General features: G+C 44.8%; 1 protein-coding gene across 1 annotated transcript in view; it reads left to right on the forward strand.

Annotated features, from left to right (window-relative positions):
• The window catches only part of TG (thyroglobulin), a gene marked incomplete at its 5' end in the record, with an annotated part of 481,401 nt that overhangs the window by 51,267 nt on the left and 408,211 nt on the right, over positions 1-21,923 (forward strand). The window contains 4 exons of the mRNA XM_082259019.1: positions 3,890-4,966; positions 6,814-7,392; positions 14,108-14,347; positions 17,771-17,896. Coding sequence (XP_082115145.1) covers positions 3,890-4,966; positions 6,814-7,392; positions 14,108-14,347; positions 17,771-17,896 — 2,022 coding nt within the window. The remainder of the gene's footprint in view (positions 1-3,889; positions 4,967-6,813; positions 7,393-14,107; positions 14,348-17,770; positions 17,897-21,923) is intronic.

Genomic DNA, 21,923 nt, shown 5'->3' on the forward strand with positions numbered 1-21,923 from the left:
TATTTTAAAAAGTAATGCAGCCAGAGATAACCAGGGCAAGTAACATTTTTGGAAGGAGGCCAAAAAATAGCAACATCATTATTTCTCTTAGTTCTGGTTTCCAAATAGGCTGCTTTGGTGGTCAAGGACCAATGCAAATGTGTCAATGTTTTCTGTTTTTATTTAGGGGAATTGAACTTGGATGGGGAAGGGTGCATATGGGATTCCCATTTGATCGATAAAAACTCTGTAGGGACTTTGAACTATATACACTCCAGTATACAGTATATATTCTCTTCTGCCCCCAGCACATGCTTGCTTGCAGACTATTACTCCCAGGGCCAGCTAGCACAGGTTTCAGACTCAGAACAATCTTAGCTGGGTCTGAATAAATGCCCTTTTCAGGCAGGGACCGCGGACCCCATATGGTGTAGCAAAAATATAAATCTTTAGTGCTAGCTGTCCTATCTGTGGCTACTGCTCCCAGTACCACTTCTTCAGGCACTGCCAGCCCTCCCCGGCTGCAGCTGCCCCTTTCCACTGCCTGTACCACCACAGTCCTCCTGATTGGCTCTGCACCCATCCCAGACTGCTCCATCCCAGTCCTCTCCAGCGTGCCTCCCAGTCTTCCTGACTGTGTGTCACTCACCAGCACTCTTGGCTGTTCCTTGTTCCTCCTGGAGACTTGTCTGGTAGTCTTCTCCCGTTGTTCTCAACTTGCTCCTGTGCCTCCTGGCCAGGACACCACTGTGTGTCTTTAGAGGGTCCTGTCCGCAGCCGAGCCCAGGCCTGAGGTCAAACCCCCAAGACTGGGGAGCTACCTCAAAGGCCACTGACAGCCTAACACTCCATCTCCAACCTCCACCCAAACAACTGCTCCTCAAAAGGGCTGACCCTGAGTATTTGAGGGGCCTACCCCATACCAACTCACGTTGGGGATTGGTCAGGGCCCTCAGAATACTCCAGGCAGCTCCACCTGACCTCCACTCCCAACCTTCTGGAAGTTTCCAGTAAGTTCGAAAAGTAGGGAGGTCTCAATGATGCTGCCTGTGAATCATCCAGCTCTCCTTGGATCTCTGCCCAACCCAGGAAACAGAGACAGGCTTGGCCAAATTTACTTACACTAAAAAAAAAAAAAAGACTTTCTACACTTTTAGCATACTAGAGGGTGCTACATATATTTATATCAAAACTATTCCGTAAACCTACAAATACACTACTGTACCCTAATGTATGCTAATTGGATAACCTGAAACACTTGGGGAACTTTGAGTGGTCCAATCTCTGAATTGAAATGAAGTACTGTGGGTTTGAGTACATCTATCTATCTATCTATCTATCTATCTATCTATCTATCTATCTATCTATCTATCTATCTATCTATCTATCTATCTATCTATCTATCTATCTATCTATCTATCTATCTATCTATCTATCTATCTATCTATCTATCTATCTATCTATCTATCTATCTATCTATCTATCTATCTATCTATCTATCTATCCTTTTTTTCTTTTTCTCCCTTTCTCTTCCCTCCTTCCAATCTCTTCTCTCCTTCCCTCTCTGTTCCTTCTCCCTGTCCCTTTTTTTTCTCTTTATCTTGCTTTCTAAGTTCCTCTGCCTTCATCTCGCTATATCTTTCTATCCCTTCTCTTTGCCTTTTCTGTCACTCATTCTATTCCCCTCTACTACCTTTCTCCATTCTCTCTCCTTTTTGTAATTCTCTGCTACCTGTTTAAGCTTATCTCCATAATTAAAGGTATGTTATTGTGTTATATAAAGAAGAATAAAAAAGGGTGATCCCTTCATGTCAGCATGAGGAGCTAAGTTCCAAAGTTTGCTCCTCTTGCTGTCATGAAGAGGCCCCCTTTTCATTCTTTTGACTTTTTGAAATGACACTGTAAGGACAGTTTATTTGTGGTTTGTGATTCCCACCACAACTAACTTTCTATTGTTTTTAAAGAAGGGGCATCATTTATTTAAGGGGACAATGTACATGTAGCATTTAGTCCCATCTTCCTACATGCTGTAGGTGGCTAGTTATATTGTCAGTCCCTCTATCCCCAAGGCTGTCCAACAACACAGATAGCAAGGAGACTCAGGTGGCGCTCATCTCCAGCTGCAAGCCCTTTCCCGAGCTAAGCACCACCAAGAAGAATGCAGAGGGAATGGAGGCAGACACAAACTCTCCCTCTGCATTCCTCTCACTGCTGCTTGCCTTTTAAAAATGCTTGGAGCCCAAAGGTAAGCACCAGCCGTCAAAGCAGTTTTCTTCTTATATAGTTACCCTTCCACAGCTCGTAGAAAGAAGGGACAAAGTACTACACGTTCTTTGTCCCCTGGGGGACAGAACAGTATATAATAATAATAATAATAATAATAATAAAATAAATGAGACTTCTATTTTAAATAGGTATTTAACTTTCAGATTTAAAATGATGGTCACGTGCCCCCATGTTACTGACTTGCTGGTATTGCCCTGCTGAGAGCCTGCACAAGTTTTCTGATGTTTTGACTACTTAGAACTGATCACGTTTATTTACTGCAAAGAAAGTTCTTTGAAGGTCATTTACTATTGGAATCCTTAGTACTCTGTATGTCTTACCAGCTAAAGTGTGCCCATTCATTAAAGGGACGGAATACAGAAGAACAAATCACTGAGGTGGTGGAAAGCACAGAAGTGCACACTGGTACATTGGTAGCGCAGAAGCAGGCATTAGTGCAGTGGCAGGTGAAATGCGGACATGTGATAGAGGCAATGAGAGCGGGGGCAGAGAATGGGTGTCGGGTGCAGCAGTGGTGGTTGATTTACAGGTGTGGTATGGGGTAGCAGGATGGGGCATGAATGCACAGTAGTTGGGGCATGGTGGGGAGAAGGGGAGTGCAAGCATAGTGTTGATGGAAGGGGAGGTGATAGGATGGTTTGTTGCAGTAAATTATTGGTCTCTAGAGCAGCCTTTTTCAACCAGGGTGCCCAGGCACCCTGGGGTACCTTCACATTTCTTCAGGGGTGCCTTGGCAAAATGCCTAAAAATTGCCCAAAAATTGTATACAAGCCAGAGGGTGGTTGAAGTCTGCCTTTTAGTTACTCAAAGCCACAGGTTTTTATTGTGCACCATTACAACCTTCTAGCTACCAGAGTCCGAACAACCATTGACGTTATCAGTTGATAATAAGGACACTGGGTACCTGCACAACATTCTTGTTTGCCCCTCTCCCTCTCCATCAGCTCCATTAGCTGAGTAAGGGAGAGAAACATTGGAATATTAGTCAGTACCAGTGTGTAAAGGTGTATTTGGTTTGGAAGAATAAATCACCACTAACATTGGGTATCCTACAAATGTGGATGATTCTGCATTATGTAAAAGTATTAGTATAGTTTTTAACATTTTAGAATGTTGTGCGGGTCTCCAAACTATAGTTCAGGAACTACAATTCCCATCATGCTTAGTCATGTCTGTAAATGTCAGAGTTTTACAATGCCTCATGGGACGTGTAGTTCTGCAACAGCTGGAAGGCCTTCTTTCCAGATCCCTGCTCTAGAGCATCAATAGGTCATTGACTCCTATAGAAACATCAAACTAAAAAAACTGCTGCCTCCGTTCTGTCCACGTGACACTAACCTTTAAAGTTCTTTATTTACAAGGAAACCATTTGTTTGCACTTGTTCTTGTTGACTTACCGTATCTGAGTTATTTATGAGAACCTGTGACAGGAAAAATGGAGGAGAGGATCTGGTTAGATACTTTAATTACTTTTCGGAACTACAGTAGAAAAATCACTGTTGAAATGTAATTGGTGATATCTTCAACAATTCCCTTTAAAATCCCCTAATTTTGCAGGCCTGTTAAGTGATTTACAAATTCAATGTATACCTTAGTTTCTGATTTTCGTTGTTCACATCTACAGATGTCTACCAGGAATGCCCCGTAAAAAGAAGACAAGCTCTATCTACTCTATTCTACGGACCAACGGGCCATTTTGTTCAACAAAGTTTCTTCTTGACACAGGAGGAAGAGTCGGGAACCAAGAGAAGCTTTGATTATTGCCCATCCTACATAGTGGAAACCTTCTCAGATTCAGGACTACTGTTTGAACTGGCAACAAGTGTGGGACTTCCACTCAAGAGTTTCATTGTTGAAATGATTGGAGGGATTTTCGAATCCAAGGAACAGATACAGCTTGCTCTGCAATTCACCTCTAACCCTATAAGATTTCAACAGAATCTGTTTGGTGGCAAATATCTCAAGAATTTGGGTTCATTCAACTTCACTGGAGCAATTGGTACAAAAAACAAATTCAGTTTTAGTGAATTTTTCCAGCAGATTGGCCTAACGGGAATGTACAGTGGAGGGAACTTTAAAGAGCTTGCTAAGTTATTTTCTTCTGAAGAAGATTCTTATTTGAGTCGTGATTCCAACATTTCAAAACCTTTCTTCGACCTTAACCAACCTATCCTGGCTAGTTTTGGGCGCACTGTGAATTTACAGGAAAACCAGAAACGAGTTGGGTTCTTTTCATCCATTTTAAAACGTAAAGAATTTGCAGTGTTACTTCAAGATATTGTTTCCATGCCACCAAATGTTGCTGAAGATATTTCTGAGGCCGTGAAGATAATTATGGCTTCTAAAGACTGTAGAAAAGGCAAGGAGGCTCTTGTTCCAACCTGTACAAAAGAGGGCAGATATGAAGAAATTCAGTGTGATCAATCAGAGTGTTGGTGCGTGGATGATAAAGGACAGGAAGTTCTGGGATCGAGAACAACAGACAAGAAACCAAAATGTCCATCAAAATGTGAGAAGGAACGAGGGAGTCAAATAATCCTAAGGAAAAGTCAGCCTGCTGGATCTGATTTGTTCATTCCAGCCTGCGATCAGAGCGGGAATTATAGGGCAGTGCAATGTACCAGCAAACACTGCTTTTGTGTCGATTTAGAGGGCAGGAATATTCCAGGAACTCAGAAACTGTCTGGAGAAAATGTTCAATGTAAGTTTCAGTTTGTCTTAGGATGATGTAGAGTTAATAAATTGTAACCAAAGGCAAACAGTGAAGGAGCATGGCACCTTGCCAAGGCATTATAAAGGTGTGAACCTAGATAGATTAAAGAAAGTTTAAGCTGAAACTGGGTTTTACCACCTCTGTTCTGTCGATAACATTTTTCATAACCTAGGTTATCTCTACCAGGGTTCAGATGCCAGATAATCCTCCAACATTAATTGTTTTTCTGAATATGCAGTGAGTTTTCTTGATTTTAATATACTACTACCAGACAGTCATGAGCTTAATGGATTAGGTCAGGGCAGCAAAAAGGAATACTATAACCAGGGCTTTTTTTCTCGGAGAATAGGTGCAGGAACTCCCCCCTTCTGAGTCACCCCTTGTCTCCACCCACTACCCACCTCTGAGCACTGTTTCTTGGTTCCACCCCCTACCCACCTCCCACGCACAACAAAATACCTCACCAAGCAACAAAATATCCACCCCAGCAACATTCAACCCCCTCCAGTAGCAACTATGGCTCTCCCAGCAACCAGTATCATTACATAAGCCAACAATAGACCTCTACCTCAACAACATAAGATCCCCAGCAACAATAGATCCACCAGCAGCAACAATAGACCCTCGCACAATAACAGATCCTTATCAGTGACAATAGATCCCCAAGCAGTCAGCATCAAGAGACCCTCCAACAAACCCCACACCCCTTGCTATAACATACATTCAGTGCTGGAGGTGCCGGAACTGCGTTCCCCCACGTTCCTGCTGAAAAAAAGCCCTGACTATAACCAATGCAGATAAGAATACCTAAAGAGGGCTTTGTACTTCACTTGCTAGTAACTTTCACGTCATTGGTTTGCCTGCCCCTCCTCTTCTTCTCCAGCCACTACTTTTTTTCTGTGTGGCCATCTTGGTTTAAAACATCAAGAGCTGGATAGTTCTTCCTGGTTTTCTAGCTGGCCCCCTAAAGACACACCCACTGGATCTTACTCATACAATAGGAGGTCTTGTGTTGTTTATAGGTGGCCATAGATGATTCTTTTTTTTGATTGGGCTGAAAAAAAAAAACATGGATTCCTCCATCTGCACAAACCAACTGGCCACTGCCCTGATCAACAAACGTTTTTTCAACATTCCCATTCAATAGAAGTCAATCTAACAATAAACTTCTGTCGAACTGTGACAGTCATACGAGGATCGATATTCAGCTGGTCACCGCTGAACCTGCCACATTAATGGCCAGCTTTAGTTTGTTTAAATGCAGGAGCACATTCCCATACTATTTTGACTGTTGATGGGACACCCCCTCCTAGGTATTGTGACCATGATTACCCAGGAGGCTATAGGAAGGGTACACCTATATCACTTACTTCTGGGCTAAACCACCAGCAGTTAGGGATAGCTGAGAGTACTTTACATCTTTTGAAGTATTTGTGTTTGACTTTTTTAAAAATAATCTTACAAGTGGCGATGATGTAAGTTAGTTAAAATGTAATTTTGCTAAAAGGTCCATTAAAACCGTTTTTGTTTTAGTGTACCTATAAATATCTATAGCTACACATGTCTATATATAAGATGATAGATATGAGCTTCTGCATCCTCTGAATTTATCTTTAACCTGAACTTCTGCTTTCTTCTACTCCAGCCAGCCTGCGGGCCCTGTCATTCCCCAACCCGTAACTCATGGAAGCAAAAGCTAGAGTTCAGAGTTTGGGTTAGGGATGAGTTTATATGTAAAGCTAAAATGTAGAGGAAAATGTACAGAAAAATTTGATTTCAAAAGTAGGATGTTGAATATATAGCATATGACTTCCGTCTTTCTTGTCCTATTTCAGGCCCGAGTTATTGTCAGTTGGCTGCCAGCAATGCCTTTCTTCAAGCAGCTAACGGCCTGTTATCTGGTCCTGAGGAACTTCCTGATCTGTCCAAACTTTACATTCCCCAGTGTACCCTTAATGGTGAATGGAGAACTGTGCAGTGTAGTGGTCCCACCGAACAAGCCTTTGAGTTCTATGAGAGATGGAAAACACTTAATGCAAACATCTCTTTGCTTCAAACTTTAAGCCTACTGCTAACATATAAAGAGTCAAAAACGCAGAGATTTTCCAACTTTCTACAAAAACTGTATGATCAGGGACACCAGAATGTGTTCCCTGTGCTATCCCAGTACGTCCGTTTCAGTGACCTTCCAGAAGATGTTCTATCTGGGAATCTAACCACAGTGTCATCAGATAACTTACTGTTCAACCCATATATTTTTTGGAGATTGTTGACTGGTAGTTTGAGTAGCTATCCAGGTTCATATAGTGATTTTTCTTCGCCTCTTGGCCACATTGAGCAACGTAGCTGTTGGTGTGTTGATCTTGATGGACAGAAAATTTTAGGAATGGAAACTTCAAAGAAGGTCCCAAAATGTAAGTAGTTGATTTTTTTTTTATTATCTGTCAGCTGCTACATTACAACCCAATAAATACATTGTATATCATTTATATAATGATATAGCAACATGACCATATATATGTAACATCTTAAATGCCCCTGAAGAAGCCTCCGGCGAAACATGTTGGGCACCAGCTTGTGGACTAGAGCCGGATTACTCACCGGAGTAGCCACTACTATTTAAGTGTATTATGATAGTCTTGACAATTCTGTTACTAATATTCATATGATATATCCATTCAACTGTCTTTTCTCTATCGCTCATTGACAGACGTAGTCTTCTTGATTCTCAAGAGCTGGGTTATGTTGTCTCCGCAGGAGTAGGACTAGGCAGAAAGACAAAACGTTCTGGCTCCACCTTAGGGGCAGTCCCTGAGGGTATATCCTCCCTCTCTCTGCTACAGGGAATCAGTTTTTTTCTGTCTAGTCAGGAGTAAGGACCTAAGTTCCTTGCTGGGATCTTTTGGTCCTGGCAAAGACTTTTTTTCTTTAAGAAAAAGACATTTTTTAGGTAGTTTTCTCCAGTGTTTTTTTCCTGTGAGATCTTCAAGCAAAAATGCCGGACTGGGCGACACTTGTGGTCACCCCAGCCGGCCTACGAGCGCGCGCAGACCATGGCATTGCGCTTGGTCGGCCGCGACATATTCAAGTAAGTATGCGGGGCCGGGCGACGGGCTGGATGTTGAGATCCAGTGGTCACCCCGGTTTCTGCCTACGAGCGCGTGCAGACCAGAGCTCCGCGCTGGGTCGGCCGCGACGGAGTCCCAGTGAAGGGACTGACTTTGCGAGTTAAAAGTCTCGCTTGGACGCCAGGTACCAGAGAGTCGAGGCGTCCACAAACCCCCACCCCGGTGGAGAGGGTATTGTGAAGAGAGGGTGCCTGTCGGTTCGGTATGGTGAGTAAACGTTCCCTTTTTTCCTCGTTATGAGGCAGTATGTTATGGGCCCCTCCATATATGGTCAGTATATATCTGATACTTACAAGTCCCCCTTGTAATACAGCATGTGTTTGTGGGAAGTGGACTTGGTTTAAGAGCTAACACTCTACCCAGCAGACTGTAACATTACAGCAGACATAGGAGGTATAATCCTACCTTATGTGTAGTGTATCTCTGTAGATCCATAGATCACCTCTTAGCAGAGTGCAGGTGAATGTGCTGGGAAGACGATTTCGGCGGTCCGCCACCATTTTGCCGTAGACCGAATGCATGTATGTCCTCAGGTCACGCCGGCCGCCATGTTTTTGAAGTCTTATGTCTCTTCTATGGGGGCGGCCATGTTTTGTGAGCCCAGCTACCTTGTGGAGGGCTGGGAACGCCGGAAGGCGTACACAGGGGGCGGAGCCACGCCTTCTACCCGGGAAAAAGCAAACGGCTCCTTCCAGTCTGTGTAAGACAGACGCTGACTGCAGTTGGTTGGAAACTGCACTGCATCGGTTGGTGAGCCTTGGGGGTCCCTCTCTCTCTCTCTCTGGGATCGAGAAGCAGGTACTCTGAGGGGCGCTATTGCGCTAGGGGGAGACACACAAAAAAAAAAAAAAAAAAAAAGAAAAAGTTTTTTTGTTTGCTGGCAAAGGTGTCCTGTATTAACATGGACCCTGCCACTCATGTATCTCCTCCGGATCCCCTCGAGGGGTCTGCGGGATCCTCCAGCACCCCATTGACAATTGAATCTTTGTCAGCTATTATGGAAACTTTTGTGTCCCGGGTGGAAGTGGCTTGTCAGGGACAGGGCGCAAGAAAGCGACCCCCGCCTAACCCCTTATTATCTGAAACCTCGGATTCAGACTCTGAGCCTATTTCTGCAGTTGCAGGTACTTCATCTGGGATTGGTGTCTCGGGTCCTGTCTCTTCAGACAGTGAGGAGGATGTTTCGGCATCCGCCATAGCCCGAGAGGAAGCGTTGGTAAACGCACTCATTGTATCTGTTCAAGAGACCTTAAGGTTACAGGGTATTCCATCGGAAATAGCTGAAACTGAAATCCCTTTTGGGACTAAAAAAACGCATCAAAGTGGCGAAGGTTTTTCCATTGCCCAAATGTTTTGGCAATCCAATCGAAGAAGAATGGCGTCTGCCAAAACGCACTTTTACTATTTCTAAACGCATTGATAGGCGTTATCCGTTTGAGGAAACCCTTATTAAGAAATGGACAGAACCACCTGTGGTGGATTCACCAATTGCTAGATTGAATAAAGCCACGGTTATTCCTTTAGAAGACGCTCCGTCTTTTAAAGATCCAGTGGATCGCAAGATAGAAGCTATGTCTCGCACCATGTTTTCCTTGATTGGATCAGCTTTCAGACCTATAATAGCTATTGGTCTGGTTTCGCAGGCTGTAACTGAATGGACCAAGTGGTTACGCCGGGACTTAGAAGAGGTCCCTCAGGCGGTATCAGATTTGTTGGAACAAATGATACAGGGGTTACAGTTTGTGTGTGATGCGGCGTTAGACGCCACTCCATTAATGGCGCGAGCATCAGTCTCAGCAGTGGTTCTCAGGCGTACACTGTGGCTAAAAGGTTGGTTAGCCGACCAAGGTTCCAAAAAAGCATTGGCTAATATCCCCTTTTCAGGAGAGCGTCTATTTGGAGCCAACTTAGATGAGATCATTAAGGATCTCACCGGTGGAAAGAGCACCTTTTTACCGCAAAATTTTAAAGGTAGAGGAACTCGTCAAAGACGAGGGCCTTCTTTTTCTGCTCACAAGAGGTTTTTTCGTCCAGCGGGTGAAAAAACTAAGTCCTCCAAAGCTCCTGCAGGAGGCGTCAGGGGTCGTTGGTCGGGCAAGCAAAAGCCCGCCCCCTCCAGACCTGAAGATAAACCATCCAAAGCCTGAAGGTGCGCCCCCACCCATAACTGGGGTGGGGGGACGTCTTCGCCGGTTCCCGGATCCATGGCTTTCCAGAATCCCGGACAAATGGGTTTGCAAAGTCATAAGGTCAGGGTACAAGATCGAGTTTCGATCTCTCCCACCGGCGCGATTCTTCCCTTCCAATATCCGACTATCCTCAGATCGTTTAGAAGATCTGCGGAGAGCAGTCACAGATTTACTACAACAAGGAGTGGTAGTCCACGTTCCTTGGACAGAACGGTTTCAAGGGTTTTATTCAAACCTGTTTACAATACCCAGGAAAGAGGGCAAAGTGCGTCCAATTCTGGACTTAAGAGCACTCAATTCTTTCGTCAACATAAGAAGATTCAGAATGGAGTCCATTCGCACGGTAGCAGCCTTCCTGCATCCAGGGGATGTCCTAGCGTCCATAGACATCAAGGACGCCTATCTTCACATTCCCATTTTCGCAGGACATCAGCGGTTTCTACGCTTTTCCGTAGAGGAGAACCACTATCAGTTTGTGGCGTTACCTTTCGGTCTCGCCACGGCTCCGCGGGTCTTCACAAAGGTGTTGGCCCCAATGTTGGCACTTCTGCGCCAAAGAGGTATATCGATCCTTGGTTACCTAGACGATCTTCTGCTTCATGCAGAGTCTCCTCAGACCTTGCTACAAAACATAGAAATGACTATGATTTCTTTACAGGAATTCGGGTGGCTGGTGAACCAGCAAAAGTCATTTCTGGTTCCCACCCAGAGGCTCGAATATCTGGGTCTAATCCTAGACACAGTCAGGACAAGAGTTTTTCTTCCGGTAGGGAAACTCTGAAAGATTCAATCAGCAGTCCAGTTGTTATTGTCCAACAACTGGTCTTCCCTTCGGACTTGCATGAGGGTTCTGGGGTTGATGGTGGCTTCATTCGAAGCAGTCCCATTTGCCCAGTCCCATACCCGAATTCTCCAGCAAGAGATTCTTCTCAGATGGAATCGGAATCCGGAATCCCTGGACAATCAGATACGATTGAGCAAACAGACCAGAGAGTCTCTGGTTTGGTGGCTTCGGTCTCCGATGCTCAGCCAGGGAAAGTCATTTCTGCCAATATATTGGACGATAGTGACCACGGATGCCAGTCTATCCGGATGGGGAGGAATTCTCGGTCAGTTATCTGTCCAGGGACTTTGGTCCCCGGAAGAATCCAGGTTACCGATAAATGTATTGGAACTGAGAGCGATCAGACTTTGTCTGATTCACTGGACCGAGCAGCTCCAGGGCAGCCCGGTTCGGATCCAGTCGGACAATGCCACGGCCGTGGCTTATGTCAATCACCAGGGGGGCACCAAGAGTGTCCGAGCGGCCAAAGAAGTGGCTTGCATTCTTCGCTGGGCGGAACGATTTGTTCCAGCAATCTCTGCGGTGTTCATTCCGGGGGTGGAGAATTGGCAGGCAGATTATCTCAGCCGTCAGACCCTGGATCAGGGGGAATGGTCCCTCCATCCAGACGTTTTCCACCAGTTGTGCCTACGGTGGGGCACCCCGGATGTGGATCTGTTGGCATCACGATTCAACAGGAAAGTTCAGAGATTCGTGGCTCGCTCCCGCGATCCTCTAGCAGAAACCGCAGACGCACTGATCGCCCCGTGGGGGCAATACCAGCTAATATATGCCTTCCCTCCTCTCGCGTTACTGCCAAGACTTCTTCGCAGGATAGAGGAGGAAGGAATCCCAGTAATCCTGGTAGCTCCGGACTGGCCTCGTCGAGCTTGGTACGCCGACATGGTCAGACTGGTGGCGGACGTCCCGTGGAGACTTCCTCTCAGGGAGGATCTACTGTCTCAGGGACCGATCTTCCATCCTGCTTTACGATCGCTGGCTTTAACGGCCTGGCTATTGAGACCCAGGTGCTGAAGGACAAAGGTTTGTCAGCTTCAGTTATTCCTACTCTAGTTGAAGCAAGGAAAGCGACTTCCAGAAAGATTTATCATCGCACATGGAAGTCCTACATTGCATGGTGTGAACCTTTAGGGTTCCGTCCTCGGTCTTATTCGATTAGTCGAATATTGGCTTTTCTGCAACAAGGGGTTGAGCAGAAACTGGCCTTGAGTACTATCAAGGGTCAGGTCTCAGCATTAGCCATCTTCTTTCAGAAGCCTTTGGCTACTCATTCCTTGGTGCGGAACTTCATCCAGGGGGTGCGACATCTGGCTCCGCCAGTGCACGCGCCGTTACCCCCCTGGGATCTTAATTTAGTGTTGTCGGTTCTTCAGAAACCTCCCTTTGAAGATATTAGGGAGATTCCTCTACCCACGTTGTCCCAGAAGGTGGCCTTCTTGGTGGCTATTACTTCTGCACGCAGGGTGTCAGAACTGGCCGCATTATCTTGTCGTTCACCATATCTGGTGGTTCATAGAGATAAGGTGGTTCTTCGTCCGAATCCATCCTTCCTACCAAAAGTGGTTTCAGAATTTCATCTGAATGAAGAAATTGTATTACCTTCCCTGTGTCCTAAGCCCAGTCATCCTCGGGAGTTTGCTTTACACTCCTTGGATGTGGTCCGGGCGATCAGGGTATACTTGAAAACGACAGACTCGTTTCGCAAGACGGATTCACTTTTTGTGATCCCAGATGGACCCAAAAAGGGGTTGCCTGCATCTGCCGCGACCATTTCCAGATGGATCAGACAGACGGTAGTGCAGGCTTATTCTATTAAGGGTCGGGAGCCCCCGTTCCCTGTTAAGGCGCACTCCACTCGGGCACTTAGTGCGTCATGGGCCTTTCGCCATCAGGCGTCAGTGGTCCAGGTGTGCAAGGCGGCTACCTGGTCGTCGGTGCATACCTTTTCTAAACATTATAAAGTTGATGTAATGGCATCGTCTGATGCCTCGTTTGGCTGCAAGGTTTTGCAGGCCGCAATTTGAGGAGACCAGTGGTCTACCTCGAGGGTTTTTTTCCGTTGGAAAATTTTTTCTTTAGTCTCATTCTTTGTTTATAATGAGCCTTTAAAACTTCTAGTTTGGCACCGGTTGGGCCTTCTAGATTGGATTTGATTTTGTCAATCCCACCCCTCATTTGTGGCACTGCTTCTGGATGTCCCAGCTCTTGAGAATCAAGAAGACTACGTCTGTCAATGAGCGATAGAGAAAAATGGATTTTTGTAAGATCTTACCGTAAAATCCTTTTCTCTTAAGCTCATTGACAGACGTAGTACCCGCCCCTCTATCATTGAGTTGGGTTGGGTTAAATTCTCTGTACTGCTTTAAACAGAACTGATTCCCTGTAGCAGAGAGAGGGAGGATATACCCTCAGGGACTGCCCCTAAGGTGGAGCCAGAATGTTTTGTCTTTCTGCATAGTCCTACTCCTGCGGAGACAACATAACCCAGCTCTTGAGAATCAAGAAGACTACGTCTGTCAATGAGCTTAAGAGAAAAGGATTTTACGGTAAGATCTTACAAAAATCCATTTTTTGTCTGTTTCATATACATGTCTATGTTTTCACTCCACTCTGTTTTTAGTGGATGTTTTTATCTATGTATGATTAATAAAGTTTTGATATTTTTACATATACTTTTGTGAAGATCAAATTTCTATCTGGTACCCGTAAAGTCCCACCATTTGGTCTCCAGGCCTCATCACTCCTCGCTTCGGCGAGAGCTTTGTCTATTCAGAGCTATATTTTCGTCCAATAAATACATTCATAAAAATTTTAACTTTTAGTCCTAAATATCATATGTAGAAAAAAAAAAATATATAAAAAGCTACATATTGAGGAGTTATGATGTTATCATGTAGTACCTGAGGATTGATGTATGAACTCCTCTACAGCCTTACATGTCTATGATATAAGTTTTGTGTCTCTGCAGGTCCCAGAACGTGTGAACTGGCCAGAATGAAGTCCCAGCAGTTCATGGAGGAGGCACAGAAAGTTATTGGTGCTTCCAATGCCACCCATCTTCCACTGGGGCTCAGCTTATTACTGGCCAATGGAATACAACTGTCAGGAAGAGATCTGATGTATACAGAGGAATACAAATCTGGGATCGCACTCTCTGAAAGTTTCTTGAGAAAGGACATGTACGCCATACAGCTGGCAGCATATTCAAGTATGTAGAGGGTCATATATATATTGATGTATATACTATACATTTACTCCACGGTGCTATAAAAGGTTAGGGCTCACAAGGGCTATAAATACCCTATTACTTAGTATTTATCAAGGATGAGAGGATGTCACTTCTTTTGCTCTCAGTGGTGTCCATATCAAGTAATGGGGTTGTGGGGTACAGGAGGAGGTAAACCTGCTTACAGCACATATAGAGCACACACACTACAGGATGCATGCATAACCCACAGCACAAAGTGCATACAAAGCACACAAAATCAGGGCCGGGATAAGGGGAGGGCAGGAGGAGTGGCCGCCCGGGGCACAATGGTTTATTGCAGGGATAAGGGTGCCTTGACCCTAACCCTAAGGGTAGGGGGGGGGGCAGCTTGGCATCTTTGCCCTGGTAGCTGGATGACCTTGTCCCGGCACTGCACAAAATACACAGCACAGGGTATACACAGGACAGGGCGCACACACAGCACAGAGCAAACGCAACACACAGCACAGGGCATACACAATGCACAGCACAGGGCACACAACACAAAGGACACACAACACATATTATGGTTTATTGCAGGGGTAAGGGGGCCTTGACCCTAACCCTAAGGGTGGGGGGGCAGCTTGGCATCTTTGCCCTGGTCGCTGGATGACCTTGTCCCGGCACTGCACAAAATACACAGCACAGGGTATACACAGGACAGGGCGCACACACAGCATAGAGCAAACGCAACACCACACAGCACAGGGCATACACAATGCACAGCACAGGGCACACAACACAAAGGACACACAACACATATTATGGTTTGTTGCAGGGATAAGGGTGTCTTGACCCTAACCCTAAGGGTGGGGAGGGGGGGGGCAGCTTGGCATCTTTGCCCTGGTCACTGGATGACCTTGTCCCGGCACTGCACAAAATACACAGCACAGGGTATACACAGGACAGGGCGCACACATAGCACAGAGAAAACGCAACAAACAGCACAGGGCATACACAATGCACACAGGGCACACAACACAAAGGACACACAACACATATTACAGAGCGCACAGAGCACACATACACAGACATACACAGACAGCACAGCAAAGCTCACATACATCGCACATGGTTAAAACCTCCATGAGATTTTTTTTTTATTACTATCTGTTCCTCCATTGGTGAGATCTCTCTTTACTTTCTGTGTCATCACTGAAACAGGTGTAGCACAGATCCCAGACTGGGCTGGCTATATTATCCCAAGTTCTATTCCCTATCGGATGCACAGCAGCCAGGCACACAGCAGCTTCTCAATCTCTTCACCAAATAACCAGGCAAATAGTGTATTTTTGAGATTTATTGCTCAAGAAAACTTGGATAGGGTATTGGGTAAGCCTTGGAATACTCCAGGACTTTTTAGTAGCAGTAAACCCACCCCATGCAGCCATGCCCACGTAAAGGAGAGTTATACAAAAAAATTGATTGGTTAAGCTCACAAGTACTTTTTTTTTTTTTTTTTATTACTACTACTATTCCTTTCTAATGACTTTTGAAATTCACAAATGCAGCAATCTAGAAATTGGATGAAAGGTTTAGTACTGAGAAATACTTTTTGAAAGATAAAAAGTGCATTTTATGTACAACTATATAGATCAGACCAAAATGAGGGACAAATGAAAAGGAAAGAGGGACAGAGGGACCCTTTTTTCCAAATTTCCTTCTCCGGATAGGCCTCTATAGCAGAAAATGTGGACATACTTCTTCGGGGGGATCCCACGCTGGAAACATCCCCAAGCCAGCAATCTGGAACAGTCTCTCAAAGAAGAGGTACAGCAGTGTCAGTCTCCCTAGGATCCCTAACTCTCTGGCCTCTACTCACTGTGTCCCTGTATACATAGACGCTGCCTTTCAGTGTCAGCCAGACCCTGCTCCATGAGTCTCCAAGCCAGATCCTTGAGAGACTTTCTCTTGACTGTTCTCCATACTATAGCAGTAGGCCTCCCTGAGCTAGGACAACCTCCTGCAGGCCTCAGCAGCTAGCCCAGGAGGGCAGACAGACCCTGCAGGCTGGGTCCCTCTCCACCAGGGCAAAGGACCCTGCTGCTCTGGGCTACAGACTATTTATGCACCCCTCGGCCCCCTGCTGGTTACTCTATCCACCAGGAATTGGCTGATGCTGCATTAATATATTCAGCCCAGGGACTGACTCTCCCAACCCTCTATATTACAGAACTTACTGGAATGCAGGGGGAAGTAGGCGAACCTGCAGCCAGTTGAGCCCAGAACAACCAATAACAATCAAACCCTGCTCCACTGACTACAGAGGAGTCAAAAACAAAATTAACTGAACCTTATTAGCAGCCTAATTAGAAAGGTAAGAAGGTGCTAGATAGGAAATAGGGGACATTTCTCCAATATGATAAAGCAACTGAGTAACGTCTATGTGATATTATTTTACTTGCAATAACAATTACATTTTCAGAACAAGCTTTCGGGGTGTTTTCCTCTTCCCAGTCCAAAGTCTTAGCGAAATGTTGAGAAGAACAATGTTAAAAAAAAAATAGAATAAAAAAGATTCTCACGCTGATAGACACACTATGTGCACTAATATGGCTTGCATTAAGATACAGACAAAGATAAAGTCACTTTTTTGCGGGAAATGATTAACAGCTGAGGCTTAGAACAAAAGTAGGTTTTTAAAGATGCTTGCATTTTTGAAAAGAACAAAATAGAAATTCTGTGGAAGCCCAGCGTGTCTGAAGCAGGCAGAGAACCAAAAGTGTGTATATTTTTTTAGTGTTTGATGCACATCTTTTAATGGTTAGGACCAGCCCAATTCAGGGCACTAGTCTCATGAATGCATTCATCTGGTTGGGCAAGCAGACTTGGGCTGACACCCCATGTACACACCCCTGAGGGGGAGGGTCTAGGTCCAATTGCATCTGGTTCAAGAAGTCATTGTCAAGTATATTAAGGGCTTAGACATGGTCTATAGCAGTGATGTCGAACCTTGGCACCCCAGCTGTTTTGGAACTACATTTCCCATTATGCTCAACTACACTGCAGAGTGCATGAGCATCATGGGAAATGTAGTTCCAAAACATCTGGGGTGCCAAGGTTCACCATCACTGGTCTATAGGCTCTGAGGAAGAGGCTAAGCCTCGAAACGCGTAAACCTTCAAGCTCCAGAGGACGATACACCCTTTGGTTCTGATGCTGATGGCAATACATCCATTTGATATGCTTGTACCAAGAACTTGTTTGTAAGTATTTTTATACCTTTTAACAAATAAAATCTTTGTGGAGGATAATGCAGTAGGCCGGTGCGCCCTTGTGTTTGTTTTTCGATTCTAGAGAACCAAAAGTGGCATGACATGAAACATTTTGTAGAAGAGAACGGTGATCAATATTGTGACCCAGTCTTTCTTACCTATCATGCAGCCTTGAAGTTCTTCCAGGAAAGCCAGTTTGGTACCCGAGAGACTCTGCGGCTGTCATATGCCCCGTATATCCCTCAGTGTGATGGTCTTGGAAACTGGAACCCTATGCAGTTTTATCAAGGAACTGGTGAGACGATGCAAACTGTTCTGTAAGAATGACAGATGGCTGAACTATTGTAGATTTCTGGAGGAACAGTAGGAGAACTTGGGGAAAACAGGTGAAGGACAGTGGCTTCAATTCACAAAGCATTATGTACCACTTTAAGAACTGCGGTAAAATACCCCTTAGTGGTTTTCAAACTTTTTTTTGCAATTAACTATGAGACTTTATTTACTTTGCACTTTTTCTTGGTGAATGAGTAGGGGTACACCTATTCATTCACATAAGGGAGAAGGATCTGGGGGCCCTCTTGTTAAAGGGGGCTTCCAGATTCCGATAAGCCTCCACCTGCAGACCCCCACAACCACTGCCCAGGGTTGTGGGAAAGAGGCCCTTGTCCCCAGGTCCTCCTCCTCCTCCCCCAAAGAAACCCCAATATTGATGGCATTTTACCTGGTATAGTTCAGGAGGGGGTGGGCCAGTTGCTGCCCCCCCCTTTCCTGGCAGGGATCCTCAGATAAGGGCTTTGTATGGATTGGGGGGATGCCACACTGTTTTTGTTAACATTTTTATTTGCTGACAATTCTTTTGTGTACAGTCTGGCGTCAGCGGGAAGCCGGGGCTGCCCGCTCCTTAGCAACCAGCTATTTACTGATTTTTAAAGACACCGGCGGGTGCCAGCTCATTGACAACCAGCTAAAATAAAGAATTATAAAAATAAAATGTATTTAATTATCCCATGCCTGGACCACTTCCTATTTAACGCATGCATTTATTTATTTACTTTAGTGAATTGACTTTAACACCATTTTATGTGGTATTTACCAAGCATTTCTGAGGTAATTAGAGCATAAAGAGACAGTGAGTTGACATTTTCAGCATTGCATGTGGTATTTGGGAAAAATGTGTCAGATCACCTAAATAATGCATGCAATCTGCTTTAGTGAATTGAGCTATGGATGAAGAGAACATGAGGCAAACAAAAGAAGATCAGGAAGAGTTTTAGGAGAACATGAGGAAAAAAAGGCAAGGACAGGAGCAGGAGATCATGAGGAAAACAAAGGAAGGGCAAGAAGGGAATATCATGAGGAAAACAAGGGAAATACAGGGGGTAGAGAATATAAGGAAATCAAGGGTACAACAGGAGGAGGAGAACATGAGGAGAACAAGGGAAGAACGGGAGGAGGAGAACATGAGGAGAACAAGGGAAGGACGGGAGGAGGAGAACATGAGGAGAACAAGGGAAGGACGGGAGGAGGAGAACATGAGGAGAACAAGGGAAGGACGGGAGGAGGAGAACATGAGGAGAACAAGGGAAGGACGGGAGGAGGAGAACATGAGGAGAACAAGGGAAGGACGGGAGGAGGAGAACATGAGGAAAATAAGGGAAGGACAGGAGGAGGAGAACATGAGGAGAACAAGGGAAGGACGGGAGGAGGAGAACATGAGAAGAACAAGGGAAGGACGGGAGGAGGAGAACATGAGGAAAACAAGGGAAGGACGGGAGGAGGAGAACATGAGGAGAACAAGGGAAGGACGGGAGGAGGAGAACATGAGGAAAACAAGGGAAGGACGGGGGGAGGAGAACATAAAGAGAACAAGGGAAGGACGGGAGGAGGAGAACATGAGGAGAACAAGGGAAGGACGGGAGGAGGAGAACATGAGGAAAACAAGGGAAGGACGGGGGGAGGAGAACATGAGGAGAACAAGGGAAGGACGGGGGGAGGAGAACATGAGGAGAACAAGGGAAGGACGGGAGAAGGAGAACATGAGGAAAACAAGGGAAGGACAGGGGGAGGAGAATATGAGGAGAACAAGGGAAGGACGGGAGGAGGAGAACATGAGGAGAACAATGCAAGGACAAAGGAGGAGGACATGAGGAGAACAAGGGAAGGACAGGGGGAGGAGAACATGAGGAAAACAAGGGAAGGACGGGGGGGAGGAGAACATGAGGAGAACAAGGCAAGGACAAAGAAGGAGGACATGAGGAAAACAAGGGAAGGACAGGGGGAGGAGGATACGAGGAAAACCAAGGAAGGGCAAGAGAGGACCAGACACTAGACAGATTTTAACATCAGCACCACCAAAGGCAGCAATGCAGTGTAACATGACTTATACCACCCCTTGTAGTAACTGCCCACCGACCCACTAAAACCCCACACCCATTCATAACTACAAATGTTCTTACCATAACAGACACTAGGAACGCAGTGCTGTATTAATGAAATTGAGAACTTCATGATGCTATGGAAGTAATGTGCTTCTGCTTGGCCCTAAGCGCATCTCCCTTCCTTCACCTCAAGTGCCAAATTACTTCATTTTCCACAGCATCCTTGCTAAATATACACTATTTTCCCCCTCTGCACAGACTGTTACCATTATAGCATGGTAGCGGTTATGGGATCATTATAGTAGTCCTTAAAAAACCATAATGTGGACTGAAAGGGGGAGTAAAACCATAAACCATTAAACCATACTAATGTGGAGTGAAATGTGAGAGCTATTTTTGAGAAGCCTGCTTCTCAATGAGGACCCACCCAGTCCCTTCCCTTGAACAGGGCAGGAGGTGAAACCAGTGATTAGTGTGAAGTGCTGCAAGAGGGAAACTTGTTTGAACCACAGTGTGGAAAGATAACAGTTATTTTGGAAAAGAGGATAGATTATATTAAAAAACTTAAATATAAATATAATCCTGGCACTCTAAAAAAAAATATGGTATATCTAATGCTATATTGATAGTAGTGGCACTAGCTGCTGTAACACATTGGGTTAATCAATGTACCAAAATCACCGCATTATCTATAAACAGCGCTCTGTGCATTCAACAAAACCAATATTGAATGTAGCCTACTATGTGCTACAGTAGAAGCATACAGTTACGAAACCATAGAAATCAAACATAAATTTTGCACTCTCAAGAATTTTAATATCAGGCACTAATAAACCAAAGGTAGGAGCCCAAGCAATTGTTTCAATATTAGATAAAAAGGACAGATAAAATGCACAGTGTTTATAGAAATATTAAAAGCTAGGAAGCGCTTTGTCGGCAAATACATTTTCTCTTCTTTAGGAGGCCTAAAATGAATTGCTGCCTACATACAGTAGATCTAATAAGAATTCTAGTCTTGCATGCCGGCCAAGTAGATGATGCTGGTAAAAAACGTTCGCCCTGCCAGTATAGGACAGGCCTTGAAAATGCCGGTCAATTACCAAAGAGGAGTTTTTGGTGGGAGGACAGTAGGGGTGTCCTAAACCTATTTACCCATGACCTTACAAAGAATGTGCAAGCTAACATGTACTGTTCTTTGTTCCACCAGTTAAACATTTAATGTACCTTTGTGGGGTTTTGTTCTCTAAAAATACTGTATAACCAAATTTTGAAAACCACAAATTGTCCATGGTCTTAGTTGTGCATGAGCTTATTAGGGTTCTATTGGGAAGACCAAAATAAAAATAGCTTTATCATGAATTGTATCTTTTGTAGTCTTGCTATTTTGTCCTTTGGATTTCGTTAAACAAAAATCCACCCAAAATATGTGCAAATTTTTTGAGGTCAGCCACCCACTGACTTCTCACAGTATATGGTTTAGAAATTCAATGGCTATGTATGCTGGGGTCCCCTTCTGTGGCCATTAGAAGCCATGGAAATGGTCTCCTACCTCCAGCTGCATACAGCATGTCAAATAAATAAATGGAGGATTCATTATCAATAGGAAGACATCTCTTGTCTAGGCCAAATTAGGTTCAGTGTTCTTAATACTTGTGAGATATAAAGATCTGGCATGTGATTCCAACTATCTGCATCCATCCAAATCTAAAATGTTGACTTTCTGGGGTGTCTCATGAGAAGTAAGGATGTTCTGCTCTGCTCAGGGTATACTTTAGGGCAGATTAGCTTGGAAAGCCATTGCTCAGCATTAGCTCATACAGCTATGTGTATCGATCTATAGCTTCCACCTGAGAGGGTCGTTAGGTATATGAGAAGAATGGCAGCATGTGATAGGGTGCTAGCAGCCTCCAATCAGAGAACGAAGAAGATGATGGGAAAATTATG

The sequence above is a fragment of the Pelophylax lessonae genome, assembly GCF_965119305.1.
Source record: "Pelophylax lessonae genome assembly, chromosome: 5".
Classification (NCBI taxonomy): domain Eukaryota; kingdom Metazoa; phylum Chordata; class Amphibia; order Anura; family Ranidae; genus Pelophylax; species Pelophylax lessonae.